Genomic DNA, 22,370 nt, shown 5'->3' with positions numbered 1-22,370 from the left:
TCAGTAGTCCAACAACTAACAGCCCTTCAGCTTAGTCCAAGTCCAGACTTACTAGATCATATCCCAGGGTTTCAGAAGTACTTACAGCTTGTCAGGGTACGTTTCCACTCCACTTTCCATGTGGGGTGATAGAGAAATCCTGGTCCCCTCTTTCCACTGGTTCCAGGCCAGAGACCCTTTAATAAGCAGTCAAGTGCTTTCTGTGCCAATGCCTTATTACTTTGCTGGGCCACTTACTTACCTTACCCTGTCATGGGCTTTTCCCACAGCCTCTTCCTGAGTTTCAGCTACTCCCGCTGTAAGCCTCTGTCCCAGGTCTACTGCAGAGCTTCTTAGCGCTTTCCGCCACCCAGGCTGTTCTGCTACAGGACAGATTGCAGCAAGAGTGTAGCTGCTCCTTGCAAGCCTACCTTCCTTCAGGGAGGCTCTGTCCCAGGAGAGGTTCTACTCTGCTCCTGAGTTCCAGACAGAGCTCTCTCACTGAATGAGAATCAGCTCCCAGCTGACCCATGGTTTGCTCTTTTGACTCTTCCCTCTAGGTTTGACTGTTTTAGTAGGAGAAGCAGGGCAAGGCCGTAGGCTGTTGTTAATCCATTCTAGCTCAGAGTGGGGTTGGTATCCAACCATCACAAGTCTAAAAGTGAGTGCTGTAGAATAGTCTAAATAGTCGGTCTAGGGTAGCATAAATATCCCGTGTAATTTGTTATTTAACATTTGTTTAAAATATAAGCATTGTGACCAGGTGTTCATGTATACAAATGAGTACCTAGGTCTGGTAGGCACATAACTGGCCGTATCTGTGCATGCATATCCTGTGATTGGATGTGTAAGATAGGCACACTTAGGTATGCATGAAATTGAGTGTCAGACTTTGCAAATCTGGCCTATAATCCATAGCAAGCATTGCTAAGAACTGCTGGATCCAGTGCATATGTGTGTGAAAAAACAGAACAAAAATTAATCAGAACAAACCCAGTTTAACCCCTTGCTCTTGAGGGACAACTTCCTAGTTTTCCATTATATTTCTTCTGTCTGAGATGCTTACCTACATACTGTGCTTTTCTTATTTCTTACACCTGATCCTGTTTTCTTTGGGTCTTGCAATGTAATCAGTGAACAAATTGTTGTTTTATGCCATGGTATGGGCTAATGTTGTACTTAACATAAGTATTCAGTTTTCTTTATTTCACTCAGAAGTTCTCCTTCCCACCCTTCCAGTGGTGACTGTAGTGAGTGCAATATCAAAATCTGAAAAAGAGGTTGGAGGGGAAGGTTTTTTTAGCATGGCACAAGGAATGTAATTGTGAGTAATGAGACGAATTAAGAAAAGGATCATTTAGACTACTTGGGTCTACTTTTGCTCTGTCTGAAGTTGGTGATAAAATTTCCAGGGCAAAATCCTATCTCCATTGCAATTAAGGGGAGTTTTGCAATTAACTTCACAGGTACGGAATCAACCCCATGATCATGGGGAAAGGGGCTGATGGTGAAAGTTGTGGGAGTCTCCCAAGGAAGGTGGTAGAAGCTCCTACCCTGGAATCATTTAGAACTTGACTGGGGAACCACACTACACTACCAACAGTTTGGCTTACTAGTGATCACAATGTTCAGATACTTTTCAAGACGTGGGTGGTTGTTGAGTAGAGGTGTTTACTTGTGAGTTCGCCAGCACTCTGTGGGTATCTCTACTCTGTAATTACATACCCCCAGCTGTGCTGTGGGCTTGTGCTCAGACTGCAAACTTGTGGTGTAGATACTCGAGTTTGTGCTGGAGCTGGGGTTCTGGGACCCTCCCTCACCCCTTGCAGGATCCCAGAGCCTGTACACCAGCCTAAGGCTGATCCTAGGCACCACAGTTTTATGGACCTGTAGTCTGAGCCCCACAAGCTGGAGTCAGCTGACATGGGCCAGACCTGTATTTAATTGCTATGTAGACTTACCCTGTGGTTTCATCTGGGCAGCAAGTGCAGAGATGTCGATTACTTTTACTCACGCCGCTCTGTTGCATCTCTGATGTGCTGGAAAGCAGTTAAATTAATATAAAACTTGCCCATGCTTTTTCAGGGGCTGGTTCAGTTTGGTGTCCTTTGAGCTGTACCTGCCCAGCTATCCCTGCTAAAGATCTACAGTCAGGCAAAATCCAAAGGCTGCTGCTTCACCAGGGAAGAACACATCTTACCTTTCTCCACCACAGCCCACACAGTGTGTAGGAGGCTTCCCTCCACATCACTGAGATTGATGATATGGTGGTTTAAATCTGTTCTCAGCCACTCTGACTCAGTGCATTACTGATTTCAGGCTAGATTAGGGCAGGTGCCAGAACATCTAGAATACGCTGGAGAACACAGGAGAAAATCAAGTGGGTCAACCCAGCAAAGTGTGCGCTTTGTCCCAGATTTCGTAGTGATGCCTACAGTCTTTAATTTTGTGTCACAGTTTCTGTAGTCTGTCAGGTGAAAACTATAGTCAGTAATCTTAAAAGCCATCACTCTGCAGGAAGAGTGCTGCGTCCCAGCTTACACGCTCCAAATAAGCACAGATCCTGCAGCCAAAACTGTAAAACCATGACCCCAGCTGCCCAAAATCTGAAGCTGCCTGAAGCACAAACAAGAATCAGTAATTTAACAGAATGTGTTACAAAATACAAAATGTTGTGTTTTCCTGGGGTGGGATGTGGGCAGGAGAGAAACCCACCAACAGTGATATAATTAAAAGCACAGAAAACTCTTCTGCTGGCCATGGTTACTAGGTAACTTTTTCTTTCACTTCAGTTTCAATAGGAAAAAGTTTACTAACAGTTATGGTAAGAGAACTAGTTACTTATATTCTTCCATTATAATGCCTTTTTATGAGTGTCTCTGAATTGAGTTCAGTGGACTTAGAATCTGGACTGCACTATCTTTCTTCTGTGAACTTGCAGCCTAGTCCATGGTAAGAAGCCGTAAGAATTTTTACAAAATGGAATTTAGGTTGCCCATTTGTGGTTATAGGGTAAAGGCCAGAAGTCTGATAAGCATGCAACATTGTTGTACCAAAAATAGACATTTTCTGCATTCTTACCTGCGTTGCATAAATGGGGGAAACTGAGGCATGGTGAAATCAATTTATTTCCTCAGTGTGACATTAATTATAATAAAATTGAGACTAGAACAGGGTTCTGCTGCCTCTCCTGCCTGCTGTTCTAACATTAAACAATATTGCTTGATTAGATTGTTTAAAACATTTGGCTTGCTGCAGTCCTTGTGTCTTCAGTCTAATCTAATATTAATATTCATTCACATGGCTGAATGCTTAAGGAGATTAAAATAAAAACAAAAGAAACACATACCAGGTGTAGTATTCTACCCTTTGGGGATATGCCCTCTCTCTGGATACTTGGGAACATAGAGCCAAAAATCTTGAAAAATGTGCTAGCCTTGTGTGTGAAAATAATTTTTAAAAGATCATCAACATAAATGTTTCAGTGTAACCACAGAACTTTTTATTTCTGATTCTTAAATTTCCTGCATCCTGTTTAAAAAAACTGGTTCTATTACTGAGTTACAAGCAATGAAAATAGCAATGGTGTGGCTACAACCAGTCTAATATTGTGATAAATGCTGTATACAAACTGGGATTTTGTGTTTTGAAGAAACTAAGTGACTTTCACTCGTTTTCTACAACTTTATAGTCCTCCTTGTTATGAGCTTATATAGGAAAGCTCAACTGTTGAAAGATTTGATCTGGTCTGTGTGTTTAGTAAGGAGAGGAAGGGGTCCCATTAGCGGCATGAGGACAGATAAGACATATTGTGGTTTATGATGTTTAGGTGCCCACCCGGAGAGAAGAGAGCTTAAGAACAAAATTAAAAAGATGGAAATTCTACTTGACTCTGAAATCAGATATGAGCATGGTAGAAGAAGGATTTAAATGAGGAGGGCAGCTGTTACAACACCCAGTTGTACATGCCTTATCCAAAGGCACCATTTGGTTTAATAAAATGTAGATCTAAGATTGTCCTTAACCTATCAGCTTCTTAAAACTTAATTATAAAGGTTATATATTTCAAAGGACAAAAGCATTATTCATTTGTCTCTTCATGTCTTCCAGGTTTATCTTGCAGATTATGGACTTGCCTACAGATATTGTCCCAATGGGAACCACAAAGAGTATAAGGAAAATCCTAAAAAAGGCCATAATGGGACGGTAGAGTTTACCAGCTTAGATGCCCACAAGGGAGTAGGTAGGTTTCTTTTTTTTTAATTTCAGAAGAGTGATTGTGGAATAAGTCATCAGGCTGTGCGAATTGTTGTACACTATGGAGCAGTGATGGGTATTGGTGATGGTTGATCTCAAGCTTTTATGTAATGACCTTCTATCACACCTTCAGGTGCCAGGGAAAGGGGAATGTGTTAACACTTAGGCTGTGTCTGCATGGGCACAAATCTTCAAAATAGCCATATTTCGAAGATTACTAATGAGGCGCTGAATTGAATAGTCAGTGCCTTATTAGCATTAGGACACTTCCGGCCGTGGCGCTTCGAAAGCCCCGCTTTCAAAAGCGCACGGCTCAGTGCGGCTACACAAGGGTCCTTTTCAAAAAGGACCCGCCCCTTTCGAAATCGCCTTATTTCGATCAGTGATCGGGATAAGGGGATTTCAAAAGGTGTGGGGTCCATTCGAAAAGGACCCCCGTGTAGCTGCGTCTGGAAGTGTCCTAATGCTAATGAGGCGCTGAATATTCAATTCAGCACCTCACTAGTAATCTTCAAAATGGCCATTAGCATGGCTTTTTCGAAGAGCTGTGCCCGTGTAGACACAGCCTTAGAGAATAATGGATGGGGTGAGCTGGCTGGTGAAAGAGGAAGTTACAAAAGAAACTTGCATTTAAGCTTGGCCCGTCGTTTATATTGATAATGCTGTTGTACGGTGGTTTGAGTTGTTAATGCTCTAGAACATAGAGATGGGAAGATGTTGGGCACGTTCACATTAATCAAGAAGAATTTCTGTGGCCTGATAGAGATGCCTTTTATGCAGTTTCACACCTCTTTTCCTCCCCCAGTTTGTGTATCAGATGATTTCAAGACTGCCTCCTCCAGAGTGAGAATCCTTTTTTTAAAGCTACAAAGTGTTAACTTTTTGAAATCTTTACCAGTAGCCTTTCATATATCTTACTTATTTAAACTCAGTTTGATGGTATTGGAAACACATTTGCAGGTAAATTACATACATAGTCCTTTTATTGGATATTGATTGTACTGCCTTGCATTCCAAGGCAGACTTAATTCAACAATTCCCTAATTAGTTAAAGTCATAACCTATGTCTTGTATTCATTTACCATTAATTAAACCTTAGCTGTTTGTTACACTGCTGTCCAAATTCAATAGCAGACCCACAGAGCCATGGAAAAAGGGAGTGGGAGGTCAATGTTGGAAAATATATGTTGCGAAGTCCCACAGATGGCTGCATGGTTCACAATCAATATGGTCAATGCAACACAACTTCCTTCGTTGCTATGTCAGCAAGACAAAAAGTCAATTCTAATGCTATGCTAGTGAAAAATGGTGATTGTTGAAAAACTTTGACTCCTGCTACAAAACAATATTTTTGTTAAGTATTCTCCCACCTCTCCTAAATTTTCTAAAACTGAACGAATGGACTCACTTTCTTTTCCTAGCTGTGCTAGGACCACAGTGTCACAAATGATAGCTGTAGAAATCTGTGCTTCTTAATAGCTGCTGCTGAACTGTTACTTTAAACTAATACTTTCTAATGAGATTTAGTTGGCACAAACAACTGTATATTATTGCTTTTTCTATTAAAAGGACCATTGACCATGTAATATAGAGGGTCTTGATAATTTGCCAGTGCTGTTAAAACCTGCAATCGTTTAAAGCTGGTCATTAGGAAAAATGAAATAAGACTGTCAGATATATGCTGCTCAGACAAAAGCACAGCTTTACCTGCTGAAGACATTCTGCGGTGAAGAGGGCATGTGCTCCAGTCCCTTCCCAACACCCATCCAAGAAAGATCTACCTCTGATACTTGAATAGATGGTATGAGCTGTGTGACTAGATGCACAAGCATCACTTTAAAAATAATCCCTTGGAGATCTGTGTGAATGTTGTAGAAAGGAGAAGCTGGAGGTTGGTTGGGACAGTTTGGTAGAAGCAGTTGGCACTGAGCATTGGGCACACATATTAGTGGGCTTAGTTTCCTGGTGAACAGGAGACAGTTGAGAATCTTTGTCCTGTAAAGAGGATGCAATTTTTATTTCCTCCCCCCTTTTGGCGGGACGGTAATGGTTGGTGGGTGAATTATTCATTCTTTAAGAAAGCAAAATCAGAGGTCAGATGGTCTCCGTCTCTGGTACAAGCTAATGTGGAGGTGGGTGAAATGGCAAGGGTTGTAGAAAAAGAGCTCTCCACAAAGATCCCTTCATTGCAGTTTCTTCTCAGTGTCAAGCCTGAGGGACACGGTTTGCCCCACGAGAGAAGTCTGCAGGGCCTGATGCCAGACCATATAAGGACCGGGGGACAGCCCCTCAGCTGACATAAGCAATAGATCTTTGCTAATTTGCACCAGTTGAGGATTCACTTTAGGTACTAGTTATTGTGAAGGATGTGGGCTTTTCCACTTCGAACTATGTGGGGTAAGAAAAGACCCTTATTGGACCTGCTGTCCCATCTAAGAACCTGCAGAGTACATGCTACAGGTCTGGGTTCTGCAGCGGGGGCGAGACCAGAGTCCAGGCAGCAATCTCCTCCTTCAGCCCTGCACGTTTGTCATGGAAGTTAATATAGACTGAGACCATATTACCTTTTCCAAGGGGGTTGTGAAGGCACCTGGTGCGACGGGGAGTCTCTAGCACCTATGGCTCTGGGCCGCCATTGAGCTGTGCAAGGGAGAGTGTGCCAGGTTTGTGAGAGCCAGGGGTCTGCAACCAAGATAGCGAGAAGAGCCATTTTTTTCAAATTTGGTTACAAAATCAGTACTTCAACAGCCGCAACGCATGTGAATACCGGAAAGTACTTATATGATAATGTCAAATTGCACTGTTTGTCACCCCCATTTTAAGAAGTGCATCCATACAATGATTTGTACCAATTGGAAAGTTTAAATTACTTTCACCGTCCGCACACCCCCAATCCTCAGGCTTAACCCCTCTCAGTCCCAAACCAGCCCCCCCATCCCCAGGATTAACCCACCTCAGCCTCAAACCCAGGATTAACCTGCCTCAACCAGCGAGTTCCTCCAGCTGCGTGTGTGCTGCCACTGCTCCTCCCCGCCGCCTACTAAGCAGGGTGTGTGGCTCTGGCAGGGGCAGACTTGGCTTTCGCTCCCCCCCAGCTCTCCTGCTCACTTGCCCCACCTGGAGCATCAGCAGCTCCCTGCCCTGCCATGCTGAAATAATGGAACTAAATTGAACTGATTTAATGGCCAGATCCCTCCATCCACACTTCTGACTGTTAAACTAATTCAATTTAGTTCCGTTGTTTCAGCACAGAAGGGCAGGGAGCTGCAAGAGGAGCCACCAGCAGCAGCACCCGGAGCCGCAAATGACTCCTTAAAGAGCTGCATGTGGCTCTGGAGTTGCAGGTTGCTGACCCCTGGTGTGAGCAGTCCTGGCCTCCCCTGGGGAGTCTGACCTATTGTCATTGTTGCTGCTGATGAGATAAGAGTCTATATGCCCGCGCACACATACGTGTCTTACAGTAAACAATAAAACAACAACCAAAAACCCCATTAAGGTTGCAAAATCGACGCTTGAAAGACAGGAAATGCTAGAGGGCTGGTTGACTGTCCACTTTGAATTCAGCCGCTTTGTGCATTTGTGTTGTGTTACAGTCTTTAATTACATGATTACATGCTAGTTTTTCAGCCGGCTCCCAGCCTCATTCTGTGCACAGAATCAGTGGTGCTTACCGAATGGGCAGTTTTTTAGTATTTCTTTTTATCTTCATTTTAAGTGTGGGGTCTTGTGCTGTACATCTTGTACACTTTTCAGACCCTGTTCTGAACACAGAAGTATTACATTACTTACAATGTGAGTGATTCTCGGATATTAAAGAATGGAGTATTTGCCTGCCATGGCTGTGCACTAGGGAAAAGTTCTCATTTTAAAATCAGAACCCAAGTACTGAGAGTTTTAAGGCCAGAATTTTTAAGTGTCCACTGATTTTGGGTGCCCAACTGAAGGTTGATTTCCGCCCCCGCCCCACCCCCGAGAGTTTAGCATTCCGTGGCATTGCATGATACAGTCTGTGCACAGCTTACATTGACTGGAGTGGCAGTTGTCAGTATCTCTAGTGAGTCTGTGCTCACGAAAGCTCATGCTCAAAACTTTTCTGTTAGTCTGTAAGGTGCCACAGGACCCTTCGTTGCTGTTACAGATCCAGACTAACACGGCTACCCCTCCGATACTCTGCAAATCTGGTGTCTCAAACTGGGCAGTTAGAAAATGAGCAATGCCAAGTTAGCGGCCACCTGTGAAAAGTTTGGTTCGAGTGGGTTTCCCAGCATTGTAAGAAGTCTTTAGCAAAGGCAGGGGTAGAAAGAATACTCTTAGCTAAGGTGGTATTCACCTGTCTTAAGGGGACTGGAACTGATGACCTCTAGAATCCCTTCCAGTTCTAGTATTCTGTGATTCTAAGGCCTTGCTGTACGTGCAGTCCTCTCTCTGTCACTAGGAAACTTACAGCTTCAGAAACAAATGGGCAAAGGACCTACAGACAAGACAGCCTTATCGTTCTCTTCATTTGTTCCTTGAGCCCAAGCTGTCCTGTGCAGTGAATGAAACTGTTCTTATGGGAGCATCAGTAAGTGATGAAGAGTAACAGAGAGAGAGCCGTGCTAATTCGACACGTTAACACATGGTTTGAACTGGGATGGGAATTTTCTAGGTCATTATAGGGGCTCTTATGCATACTTGGCTTTATCTAATTCTTGACCCCCTGCCCCTCTATTCTCTGATTTGCTCACCTCGATAATATTTTTCTGATTTGTCGACTTTGATTACTATTTTTGGTTCTCTGTGCCTTAAATATTGAGTCTGTTCTGATATGGCTGTGATCTGAAGAAGTGGGTCTGTCCCATGAAAGCTCATCACCTAATAAATTATTTTGTTGGTCTTTAAGGTGCTACTGGACTGCTTTTTAAGTGATGAATAGTTAGACTGTATCATGTGTAGGCACAAAAAGAGTAAGATAGGGTTGCACAGGCAGCCATGATTCTGGCTTTTCCTAACTTTTGAGTGCTTTATGTGCGGCTCTGATGAATGGTATTCTTTGAACGCATTTAATTTAAATGTTTATATACATGCTGAGAGCTGCCAGGTTGCCTGCAGCACAGCAGACCCCAGCAGCCACTATGGAGATCCCCATGGATCCCCAGCAATTCCCCCACGGGGAACTCCTCCAGGCTGTGATCGGCCTGCTGGCCACAGTGCTCATCACCATCCTCCAATGACTCCATGGGACCAGCTACCTAGCTGCCTTCCTGCATGCCGCCTCCATGGGGCGACATCCACGCCCCCTCCCCCAGGCCTGTGGAGGTATCCGACCAGTGCTGAGTGGTGGGACTACCTAGTCATGGGGAGTGGGATAATGATTGTTGACTCCAGAACTTCCACGTGACCAAGTGGTTGTTTCTAGAGCTATGTCACAGGCTTGCCCCTGCCCTCCAGCGCCAGGACACCTCCGTGCAGCTCACGCTCCCCTGGAGAAGCATGTTGCTATTGCGATTTGGAGACTGGCCACCCTGGACAGCCACCAGTAAGGCAGGCACCAGTTTGGGGCAAAGTGACTGTTGGGGCCATCCTCATGAAGATAAGCCATGCTTGGGTCACACATCTGCCATGGGGAGGGCAGAGGAGACTCCTCGGTAAAGGGGCCCCAGAGGGAGGGGGCCATGCAGGGGTTGGGGGGGGGAAGGGGGGGGGACCATGCAGAGTGCAGGGGTCAGGGACTGGGGGGGCCTGGAGCACCCTGCCCACGCACTCACAGGCCTGTTTGCTGTCTATCCAACGCAGGATGACAGGGCAATAAACACCATCCTCCTGCAGCAACTCGTCTGGGTAGAGGACCTTGACGTCACCATTGCAGGATTCTCTGTGCTGGGGTTCCCCAACTGCTTTAGCATACTGGGTGGGACCCCATTGCGATCCAGGCCTTGGACCACAGCATGGGTGATTTTATCAACTGAGAGGGGTGCCACTCTGTGGTGCCCTAGGCCCTTGTAGATGCCAAAGGATGATTCATGGACGTCTAGGTGGGTTGGGCTGGCCAAGCCCAGGATGCCTGGGCATTCAGGAACTCGTGCCTTAGGCGCAGGATGCAGGAGGGGACCTATATCCCCTGCAGGAGCTCCTGGTCAAGGACACAACCATGCCCTCCTCCATCGTGGCAGTGCCACTTACCTCCTGCACCTGTGGTTCATATGACCCAACGCAGGCCACACTGACCCTAGCCGGACTTATTCAGTGCCCACCTCAGCGAGGCCCACAGTGCTGATGAGTGGGTATTTGGGCACCTGAAGGGGTGCTTTCAGTGTCTCCTCACACGGTTGGAGGTTGGCCTCCACAATGTACCCACTGTGGTGGGGGGGGGCATACTACACTCGCCACAGTGTTGTGGAAAGCAAGCAGGATAGATTCATGTGGGGTGGGCTGCCAAGGCCGACCCTGGCTCTGAGCAGCTGGCCCAGGCTCCATGGCGCCAGGTGCACCAGGACATGGTGCAGGTCAGGGAGGCCCTCGGGGAGGCTTTCACTAGGGTACCTTGATCACCCTCCCCAAAGCACCCTTCTCCATGACTCCTCCCCTGACACCCACACTCCACTGCTCCCCCCCTGCACCCCCCCATCACTCCCCCACCAATCGCACGGGACACAGGGGTGGTGAACAATGAAACATTTACTTAAATATTGAATGTGTCTTACAAGGGAAAAATATACAGGGAGCTATATATTAGGGGGAACTATGTACATGCTGGGGTCCTGGTCAGGGTACAGGGACCTGAACTTGGAGGGGTGTCCTGGGCTGGGGGTGAGGGGATCTAAACTTGGGGCAGGATCCAGGGTTGGGGGACCTTACTCATCTGTGGGAGGATGTGAGCTGTGCTGGCTGCTAGAGTCCCTAATGCACTGGGTCCAGGGTCCCTGTTGGAAATGGGATGGGGCTGGGGACATGGGGAGAGAGGGGCAGGGGAGGGTGCAGCAGGCTTGGCCTTGACAGAGGGTCTGGGGGGGTGGGAAGAGAGTCAGAAGGGGCTGTCTCAGTGGGGGCCACACTGGCCAAGAGCCAATGTCTGGGGGAGGGTTGGGTGGGAACAAGGCAGCAAGGGCAGGGGCTTCAGGGGGTGCTACAGGAGGGGCTGCAGGAATGCCTGGCAAGGGAGCAGGTGGCTGGGACAGGCAGGCGGTCACAGCCCGGGTGAGAGTGTGAAGGACACCCACCACTCCATCCTAGGCCTCCTGCCCGATTGCCTGCCACTCCCACAGGATGGCATTCTGCTCCTGCAAGGCAGTCTTGTTGGCCGCAGTGGCTTCTTCTCAGTGCTATCAGCATAGATCACTGCTGCAGTCCCACGTGGGCAATGGAGTTGGGGGTGCCCCAGCCCCCTCAGTGGCTGGTTTGGGGCTTGCCCAGACCCTGGTTGGTGGAGCTATGAATACAGAAGAGGAAAGAGAGACAACCCATCAGCCCTGAGACCTGGCCCTGGGCCTCCTCCCCACCCAATGGCCTGGAGGTCCTGGGGAATCTGGGCACTGAGGGGTCCCCTCATGGGTGGGGCATGCTCCAGGTATAGTTCCCCCCATCCCATCCCCTCCCCAGGAGTGTCTCCTGTGGTGCTGTCCATGGGAGCATGTGCTGAGTGCTGCATGCAGCCCTTTCTGGGGCACAGGGGACATGGCTGTCTTAGGTGTGTCAAGGCTGGGGCTGGCGGCCATGTGGGCAGCTGGCTGTGGTGGGCACCCCCTCCCTGTGCCCTGGAGTGTCCAAAATGCCCAGTACCTACCTGAGGGTCCCTTGAAGAACTTGGGGGAAGCCCTGGTTGAGGGTGTCTGGCTCAAGGACCTGAGTGGGATGGTGATGAGTGTCCCATCACTGGAGCCGTTGTCTTCGCTGGGGGTCTCTGGCTCCTGCTCCAGCTGCTGGGGGCTGGTCATGCCCAAGGGTCCTGGCTGGTGCTGCAGCACCATGGGGCCGAGCACCACTACTGGGGGGGCTGCCTCCTTTGCCCTGCAGAGGCTGTGGAGCTCCTTGTAGTGGGGGCAGCTGATGGGCGCGGTCCCCAAGTGGCTGGTAGTGTCTCAGTGATGGCAGTAGAGCTGCCTTAGTTCCTTAACTTTGGAGCAGACTTGGTCTGGCATGTGGGTGGGGTGCCCCAGGCACTCAGGCTGGTAGAGAGGTGTCTGAATGCTGCAGCATTCCTGTACCAGCTTCTGGTCTGGAGGAGGACCTCCTCATCCCCCACAGTCTGGGGGGTCCTTCACCTTGGCCTCAGCCCATGAAGGGGCCCTCTTCTTAGGGCCCTGGCTTGGTTCCTGGGAGCTCTGGGATGGCTTGGAGGGGGGTTTGTGGGGGGTCTGGTGGGGTGCCTTGTGGAGATGGAGCATCAGCAGGAGGGCATGCTGCAGGAAGCTCACCTCATCCCTACTGCTAGCACATTCTCAGCTTCCTATCATGGAGTTTCTGGGTCTCTCAGAGACCACAGAAACCTGCTGGTACTGGCAGAGGTGTCTCTCTGCTCCTGCTGGCCAGTGCTATGGAGGACTGCACTTTTGAAAGAGCAGCCCACAAAGCATCTGCGCACATTTTGTTTCAAAAGGCTCTTCTGAAAGAAGGCACTCTCCTGACGGGTCTGGAAGAGCACTTTTGAAAGTCAGGCCGTGTTCTTTTAAAAGTACTTCCAAAAGAATGTGCTTTGTGTGTAGACGCTCTGTGATCTATTTTGAAGGGCCCCTTCTTTTGAAAGATTTTCTGAAAGTACTTGGTAGTGTATAAATGGCCTATATGTACCAAGCAGGTGTATATTAAATGCCAGGTATTTCAGCAACAAAAGTATTGATCAGATCTTTATAAGGCCTTTTTTAAAGGCCTGAGTAGTAGAACTTGTTATATTGAGCTGGACAAACAGAAACCTTCAGACTTCCATATAGGCCGATTTATGGCTTAGCTATGAAAGGGGTTTAAGTGAGATGTCTTAGACTTCAAAATATGAATTAGAGGAATTCTGTGAATTTTGAAAGTGCCTCTTGACAGCCCTGAATACTGATTGTCCCTTTCCACAAAGCACGTATTGCGTAGTTTCATCTCAAACTTCACACTAACTTAAATGAGCCTTGCTATCCCAGTAGGGCCGCGTCTACACGTGCACACTACTTCGAAGTAGCGGCACCAACTTCGAAATAGCGCCTGTCACAGCTACACGTGTTGGGCGCTATTTCGAAGTTGAAATCGACGTTAGGCGGGGAGACGTCAAAGTCGCTAACCCCATGAGGGGATGCGAATAGCGCCCTACTTCGAAGTTGAACGTCGAAGTAGGGCATGTGTAGACGATCCGCGTCCCGCAACATCGAAATAGCGGGGTCCGCCATGGCGGCCATCAGCTGAGGGGTTGAGAGACGCTCTCTCTCCAGCCCCTGTGGGACTCTATGGTCACCGTGTGCAGCAGCCCTTAGCCCAAGGCTTCTGGCTGCTGCTGCAGCAGCTGGGGATCCATGCTGCGTGCACAGGGTCTGCAACCAGTTGTCGGCTCTGTGGATCTTGTGTTGTTTAGTGCAACTGTGTCTGGGAGGGGCCCTTTAAGGGAGCAGCTTGCTGTTGAGTCCGCCCTGTGACCCTGTCTGCAGCTGTTCCTGGCACCCTTATTTCGATGTGTGCTACTTTGGCGTGTAGACGTTCCCTCGCAGCGCCTATTTCGATGTGGTGCTGCCCAACGTCAAAGTTGAACGTCGACGTTGCCAGCCCTGGAGGAAGTGTAGACGTTATTCATCGAAATAGACTATTTCGATGTCGCTACATTGAAATAAGCTATTTCGATGTAGTGTGCACATGTAGACGTAGCCCAAGATAGAGAGCACAATCCAGCCTCATGCATATCCATTCCCTGTTCTCTTTGCTAAGATTCCCAGTGGTGTAGTGGCCATTGTGATGTTATCCACTGGGAATCAGACTGAGATCCTAGAAGTTATTTAACATTGGACATCAAACAACCATTCCACAGTAACATTATTAATCTTCAATTTTGTGATGATATGTGAGTCTAAGGCAGTGGTTCGCAAACTTTTTGGCATCATGCCCCCCTTTTGATTTTTGAGAAGCCCTCACGGCCCCCCACCTCTTCTTTACCATCATCCAAGCCCACTTTTAGCAAAAAATTCAATTTGTAATTTCAAATAAACACAAAAGCTTGATATAAAAATGTTATTTAAAATTAAAAATAAGCACAAATAATTTTTCCTGGCCCCTTGTGGTTGCCTGGTGCAGCTCCAGCTGGCCAGCTTCCTGAGCCCCATGCCAGTGTCCAGAGCTGCCCACACCAGCTGCCCGCCTACCTGAGACCTGCACTGACAGAGCCACCTGCTGGGGCCCCACGCCGCCCGCTTGCCTGCCAGCCACTCGCTTGCCCGCCAGCTGCTGGGGCCAGGCGTCCACCTGCCTGCCGGCTGCCTGAGCCCTCTGTTGCCAGGACCAGCTGCCTGCCCACCAGCCACCCACACCAGCTGTAGGAGAGCTACCCAAGCCCCATGCTGCCAGGACCAGCTGCCCACCCGCCATCCCAAGCCACCAGGGCCAGCCGCCCACCCACCAGCCTGAGCCGCCCAAGCCCCATGCTGCTGGGGCCAGCCACATGAGTTCCCACAAGCTGGCCAGCCACCTGAGCTCTGCAAGCCCTGCGAACCGCCCACCCGAGCCCCTCCCCTGCCCTTCTACAAAGCCAGGCACCCCCAGCCTCCCATATAACCCCGTCTTTCTTCTTCTCCCCCACAACCGACACTCAGTCTTATTTGCAGAAGGCAGCAAGCTCCACGTGGGTCTTTGCCGGCTGCCTGCTTTTTTATCACAGCTGCGCCAGGTCACCCACATAAAATGGCAGGGGCCGAGAGCCAGAAGCGAAGGCCAGATCTTCCTTCCTGTGGGGGAAATGATGGGGGAGGGCTGGGTCGCCTCATGCCCCCCCCAAATTTCTTCACATGCCCCCAGGGGGGCATGCCCCCAGTTTGGGAAACCATGGTCTTAAGCAATGTTTTTCAACAAAAAATGCTTGGGGGTACACTGAGGTCTTCCAGGGGGTACATCAGTTCATCTAGATATTTGCTCTGATCTACAACAGGATACATTTAAAAAAAACCCACACTAGTAAATTCAGTACACTCTAAAGCTGGGTCTATATGTGAGCGCCCTTTCGAAAGGGCGAAAATTGAAGTTCAGCAGTCAAAATAGTGGCTGTCAAAGGGAGCACCCGACCCCATTATCGGATTGGCATTTTGATCTGCTCTTTCAAGGTGCCGCTGCGGTCTTTCGAAAGAGAGAATTTACACAGCTCCAAGTCCTCTTCCGAAAGAAGGGAGGCAGGAAGTGCCGCGGACAGGGTCCCATGGCTGACAAGCCCTTCCAGGGCCTCAGCCAGCCTCCCCCTTTAAAGGGCCCAACCCTCCACTCCACACGAGCTGAGTGGTGCCCAGCCTTTCCCAGCCTGGCAGAGCCCACCCATGCCCACGATGGAGGCCCAGTGACAATTTCTGCAGGAGGACACCCTCATTATGGACACCCTGCTGGCAGTGCTGTGCCCTGACGCCTCTGGACCCACCCCAGCAGCACCGACTGGTGGGAGCGCCTAGTGCTGGAGGAGTGGAGCGAGGAAAGGTGGCTGCAGAACTTCCGCATGTTGAGGCAGACCTCCGAGGAGATCTGCCACTGGCTCGCTCCTGCACTCCAGCACCACGACACCTGCATGCCGCCAGCCCCTCACCCTGGAGAAACAGGTTGTGATCACCATCTGGAAGCTGGCCACCCTGGACTCATGCCACTCCATGGGACAACAGTTTGGGGTTGGCAAGGCCACCGTCGGGACTGTACTTATGGAGGTGAGGTGGGGCTGGGTCACGTGTCCCCCATGAGTGGGGAGGTGGGGGCTGGGGCAGGGGGAACCCACTGCTGCAAAGGTCCATGTCAGAGGGAGCAGGGAGATTGATGAGGCAGGGGCCAGATGGGAGGGGGTGGAATGGGCCCAAGGCTGGGGGGAGAAAGCCACCACACCTGCACTAGAGCACATGTCCCTCTACCCACTCTGCAGGTCATCAGAGCCATCAACGTGATGCTGCTCCAAAGGGTTGTCCACCTGGGGGATCTGGAAAACTCCGTCGCCGACTTCTAGGACCTGGGCTTTCGGAACTGCATCGGCGCTTTGGATGCCACACACATCCCCATCCGCGCTCTGCCATACAGCGCCAGCCGGTATGTCATCAGGAAGGGCTGCTGTTTGGTGGTGCTCTAGGCCCTGGTGGATGTGAGGGGCTGGTTCACCGACATCTATGTGGGCTGGGGTGGCCGCACCCACGATGCCTGGGTCTTCCGGAACTCCAGCCTCTGCCAGCGCATGGGGGCCGACACGTTCACCCCCCAGCGGGAGATCCCGGTGGCGGAGGACATAACCATGCCACTCTGCATGGTGGCAGATGCGACATACCCCTTTCAGCCGTGGCTCATGAGGCCGTACACGAGACACCTCGACCCTACCCGGGAGGCATTCAGTCAGTGCCTCAACCATGCTTGCAATGTCGTGGAGCGGGCCAATGGGCGCCTAAAGGGGCGGTGGAGGTGCCTCCACACGCAGCTGGAGGTCGGGGTCCTCAATGTGCCCCAGGTAGTGGGAGCCTGTTGCATCCTGCACAATGTTGTGGAGGGAAAGGGGGATGCCTGTGTCCCCGGGGGTGTGGGGGCCTCCGGCCGATGCTGACTATGAACAGCGAGGCACCGCCCCTATCCACCAGGCCCACCAGGACAGCCACTGCATCTGGGAGGCCCTGAGGCAGGCCTTTGCCAGTGGCCACCTCTGACCCCCATGCACACCCACATCCCATGCACATCTGCCACCCACTGTCCCTGCCACCCCCACCAGCACCGCACCCACCATCCCCCTGAGGAGCACAGTACAGAGTGGTGAACATTAAAATAAACATTTATCTAGACTATTCTTATTAACTATGTACAGGGGATGGAAACCTAACTTGGAGGGGGGTGGGGCGCTCATTCTGGTGCTGGGGTGGTGGGCCGCGAGCCCCATCGGCCCCTGGAGCCCCTGCCTCCCTGGGCGCGGGGTCCCTGGCAGGGAGGAGATGGTGCGGAGAGCACCAGCGGGCAATGCCAGAGAGTGGTCCTGGTGGGGGCGGAGGGTGGAGGCTCAGCAGGGGCAGAGGGTGCAGGCTCAGCTGGGGGAGCTGCCGGGGGGGCCAGGAGATGGGCAACGTTTGCTGTGTGGTCCAGGAGGGTATGGCCAATGCCCTCCAAGGTGATCAGCAGCCTCTCCCAGGCTGCCCTCCTCCACTCCATCTCGGCCTGGGCGAGCCACAGGTGCTGCTCAGCCGCCTTGGCCTGGCAGTGCCTGGCTGGGTCCTCCTTGGCCCAGTGGGGGGGCCCTGCAGCCATGACTCCGACGGCGCGCCACGTGGGGTGGCGTCCAGGCACCTCTGAGGGGTGGAGGGCACTCTCAGGGACGAGGGATGGCGCAGGACTCTCCCAGCCCACGGATGGTGCGGCTGTGCGGAGAGGGGGACAGCATGTCAGTAATGTGCCCTGGACGGAGGGGACCTGTCTGTGGCCCACCCACCCGAGCCCACCCCATGGGCCCCCCGCCCCAAAGGACACCGACTCCCCAAGGGGCACCCACCCACCCCCCATGGGCTGGGCCTCCCAGCCTGGGGGTGCATCCAGGGGTGTCTCATGCAGGTGGCCCTTCCCTTCCTGCGGTGTGCAGGCCCCAGATGCTGGCCGGCACTGACCAGCCGCTGCCCCTGTGCGTCTTGCGGCTATGTTCACTGAAGGCGGGTGCTGGGCATCGCTGGTGGGCCACCGCAGAGTGCCTCATCCCATGTGGGGGGTGGCCTGTGTGTAGCCCGGGACCACCGGTCCTGTGTGCAGGCAACTAGCCGTTGCGTTGCCCCCACCCTGTGGAGCAGGTGTGTGTCCCTCCCTGTATGTACTGGAGGGTCCCGCAGTGATGTCCAGGGATGTCTGGCTCCCTGTTGCCTGGCTGAAGGAGTGGGAGGGGATTACGATGGGGAGGTCCCCCTCCTCACTCAACCACTCTGTGGTCCCCTTGCCCTCCTGGGTCCCTGGTCTGGGATGCTCCTCCTCCTCTGGCTGCAGCTCCTTGGCCGAGGTGTCCAGCATTGATGGGGGTGGGGAGCTGTCCTGGGGCCCCAGGGTGCCCCAGAGCTCCCGGAAGAAGGGGCATGGGGCTGGAGCTGCCCTGGAGCGGCTGGCATGGCCCCTGGGCATAGCCCTGCTGGAGCTCCTTTACCTTGGAGCATACCTGCTCCGCAGTATGCGCCAGGTGGCCCCGGTCTGGAGGCCCTGAGCCAGGCGGCTGAAGGCAGCGGCATTGCACTGCTTGACCCCCATCTGGTACAGGACCACATCGTCTTTCCATAGGCCGAGGAGGTCACGCAGCTCCCGCTCCGTCCAGGAGGGGGCCCTTTTTTTTTCTCCCCTGGGAGCCCTGCGGGGGGCTTGGGGGGGTGGGCATGGAGCTCGCAGGGGGGCTGGCTGCTTGCCATGTTGCAGTGCTGGAGCCTAGGGTTGGAGCAGGTGCAAAGGCTGCTCCTAGCATGCTCTCAGCTTCCTGCCACGGGTTTCCTGCGTGCGTGCTGCTTTAAGGCAGTCTAGGGCAGGGACAAGAGAGCCCCGCTGCTGCTGGCTGGAGTGGCCTGCACTCTAGCTGACCGGCGCCATGGCGGACCCGTCTTTGAAAAGAGTGGACTGTGGAGCATCTACACATGTACTCTTTCGATTTAGTATTTCGAAAGGGGCCGATCTTCCTGATTTGGGATTAGGGTTTGGATTTCGACGTCTGCGCCCCGTTCTTTTCAGCTTCCTTTTGAAAGATGGCGTTACACGTGTGGACGCTCTTCCCGCTCTTTCGAAAAAGAGTCACTTATTTTGACATTTTGTGCACGTGTAGACACAGCTTAAAAGTGCATTGAGACAGTGACTTATTTCTACTGCTTCATATGCCTTACACTGAAATGGGAGTACAGTATTTCTATTCCAGTATATTTATTTGACAAGAAGGTGGTAGAAAGTCGGCAAGTTTTCAGTAGCAGTCTTCCATGATATTTTTGCATGTCTTTGTAAGTAAGTAGCTTTAAGTGAGATGTAACTTGGTGGTGTGCAAAACAAATCTGACTCCTGAGAAGGTACAGTGATATGGAAAGGTTGAATCTCAGATTACCTTAGGACCATGTTTCTCAACCAGTGGTATTTGTACGCTAGGGTACATGAGAAAAGTTTGGGGGTGCTTACAGTTTATGAAAGTTGAGAAACACTGATGTAATGTCTGCCCTCCGCACCAGCATCCATCATTCAGGATGGGACATGCATTGCCCTGTGCTTACTTTCATTTGAGCATCTGGGCTAGTTTCTACACTAACTTGACAGACTTCTGTCATCTTGGCTGCTTGTTTGCTCAGGTGTTGTAAGCAAGAAAGGTTATAAGATGGGTTTTTAAAATTGGAGATTATTCCCCGGATTAACCTCCCCCCCATAATTTTGGAGAGGCATAGTCTACAAGAGTGCAGTGTTAGTTTACTTTTTGGATGGAATTTGAGTGAACTGTATTGAACGCAGCCTTGCATTCATTTCAGAAGTCTGTGGTGGATAGGTAGTATTATATTCTTGTTGCTTGATAATTAAAGAGAATTATGTCTGTGTCAAATGAATGTTTTAAAGATTGCATAGACAGAATTGCTAAAAAGTAATATTTGGATTGATGCATCATATGGATTTTTGTAGATTTTCTACTCACTGAGGCATGCAGTCAATACCTAATTTCTCTGGAGATGTACTGCGCTTAACATATTGAGCTTTTTTAAAATACTCTAGACCCGTGCATTGAGTGTGTAAGACTAGTTTTAATTTGCCATCATTGACGAGCATAGGTGTATGGACTGTCTTCATTTAAATTCCCTCCACTGTATATCTCAGTGTGCAGTGAATTTCAGGATCATTTTCCTGTTCCTTTTCCTTTTCCAACAAACACTTTACATAATTAATATTAATTACTTTCCCTTTATGTTACAGGGGCAGAGACACCTCTAAATATGTTATTAGTTTAACAAGGCTTTTATTTAATGGATCTTTACTCAAGCACATAGAGTGATTTAAAAACCTACGGCACAAGAAAGTATGTTGCAGAGATGATATTGTGGTAGCTTCAGGGTACCCAGAGCCTACAGTAAAAGGTAGCACTTGCCTCAAATTATACCCAGTTGCTGCCAAATGTTTGCAGTTTCTCAGTCCTTTATACTTCTGGGTTCTCATGGCATCGCTCCAAGAGTGTCTTGTATAATCTAAGTCTGGTAAGGCAGCTGCAACTATCTCTGATGTGGGCTTTACTGTAGTCCTCCATGCCTTTGTATCCTTCAGATGGGGTAAATGCTTTTCATTCTGTTTCAAGTCAGTTAGAATGTGTGGTCCCAAGCTTAACATATTAGGGAGTTGGCACTGTATTGGTCTTAGTGAATGGCCCATGGGGCTGCTAGTTGCTTTCACGACTGATCTGACAGAGACAGTGTCTTTGAACCTCTAGGGAATAGTGCAGTAGTTGTCTGTTTTCTGAGGCACTTGCTTGAGGGAGTTGGCTGTGCAAGTGTTTAATTTATTTGGGGTTTGTGTGTGGTTGGATAGTGGTGAGTATTTTTTTTATTAATGCTGGTCATTGATTTGTAGTGTCATTGTACCTGTATGTAGTCTAGGAATTACATAATAAAACCCGTTTCACTTAAAGCATTAAGGTAAGGGTACATGGCAACAAGCTGTCAGCATATAGTATGTATGTGTCCACAAGCCAAAATAACAGGCTGGTTCATTATTTCTGCTTTTAGACTTAGCACATTGCACTCTACTCCAGAGGTGATGCATGGGGGCGGTCATGTGCCCCTCCCACCCCAGTGTCTGACTTGGCCTACCAGGGACGAGAGAAAGGAGCTCCCTTCTTCCACTGTGCCTGCCTCCTGGCACGCTCAGCCCCGTCCCTGTAATCTGAGCCCAGGCAGGGAGTGGATGGTGAGGACCTCTTACTGCTCTGTGCCGCATGGTGGCTGCCTGGCTTGGCAGGTGCCAGCAGTCCGTTCCCTCCTCTGTCCACTTGGGCTTGGCTGCTGGGATCAGGGGTCAAGTGGGCCAGAAACCCCTCTAGCTCCTGGCACATTTACAGCATACTCAGCCCTTGTCCCTTGCAGTTGTACCTGGGCGAGGAACAATGTGGGCAGGCCAGAGTCACCTCCTCAGTCAAGCTCTTCCTGACAGCTGCTGCGTGATACAGCAATCTGGAGCAGCCAGGCTCCCTCTCGTTCCCTGGCTGCCAGGGAAAGTGGCCTAGTGTTCTGGGGGGGTGCTCGGTGTGAGAGGGGCAGAGCTCCCTTGCAGGTTGCAAGTAACTCTGGGGGATCAGGGCAAGTGCAGCAGCCCCAGGGTAGCTGTAGGGTGATGTGCCAAGAGCAGATTCCTTGGGTTGTACTCAGCCAGAGGCAGTGGCATTTCTCACACCTCCCCTGCTGAACTCAGCTGGGTCCAGAGACATGTGCTCCTGGCTCCTGACTCCAGTCCTCCAGGAGCTAGTAGAATTGACTGCCCTGGCACAAGAGGTGGGGCTGGAAGTTCCTCCGTGAGAAGACACATGGGGTCTTTACGTTGTGTCTCCCCTTCCTCAGTATTGGAGTCATCTGTGCCATACTCCATCATAAGTGAGATGATATTCATGTCATCCAACTGTTGATGGGCAGTGGGGAAATGTACATGCTATTCACAAAACAGGGTGCCAACACTGTAGGTTTTAGTACTGCATCCATTAAACATTCTGATACTACAGATACACGTTCCTTGGTGTGTACTTTTTCTAGCAATTTTTATGTTCGAGGTTGTGGTGGTGTTTTGTTTTTATTAATCAACTGGTTAAGTGCTCTCAAAGTTACAATGCCAAACGTGTAAACATACATATGATCCTATATGCAAGGTGTATGTGTTTGGCTCTATAATTTTGGGTAGTGCTTATGTAGGTTAACTAAAACATGTGGTATGTGCATACAATATAAATAATCTCTATGGTTTTGGATTGCATTTAAGAGACTGAAAGACATAAACATATGGCCCCTGCCTCAAAGAGC

The 22,370-nt window shown here is 50.2% G+C and overlaps 1 protein-coding gene across 6 annotated transcripts in view; it reads left to right on the top strand.

Moving 5' to 3' along the window:
- Nucleotides 1-22,370, top strand: part of VRK2 (VRK serine/threonine kinase 2) — an 84,548-nt gene that overhangs the window by 31,031 nt on the left and 31,147 nt on the right. For all 6 annotated transcript variants that reach the window (XM_074989477.1, XM_074989478.1, XM_074989479.1 and 3 more), the window contains one exon: nucleotides 4,090-4,222. In XM_074989477.1, coding sequence (XP_074845578.1) covers nucleotides 4,090-4,222 — 133 coding nt within the window. The remainder of the gene's footprint in view (nucleotides 1-4,089; nucleotides 4,223-22,370) is intronic.

Source organism: Carettochelys insculpta, chromosome 3, assembly GCF_033958435.1.
Source record: "Carettochelys insculpta isolate YL-2023 chromosome 3, ASM3395843v1, whole genome shotgun sequence".
NCBI lineage: Eukaryota > Metazoa > Chordata > Testudines > Carettochelyidae > Carettochelys > Carettochelys insculpta.
This window is presented reverse-complemented; position numbering and strand designations above follow the sequence as displayed.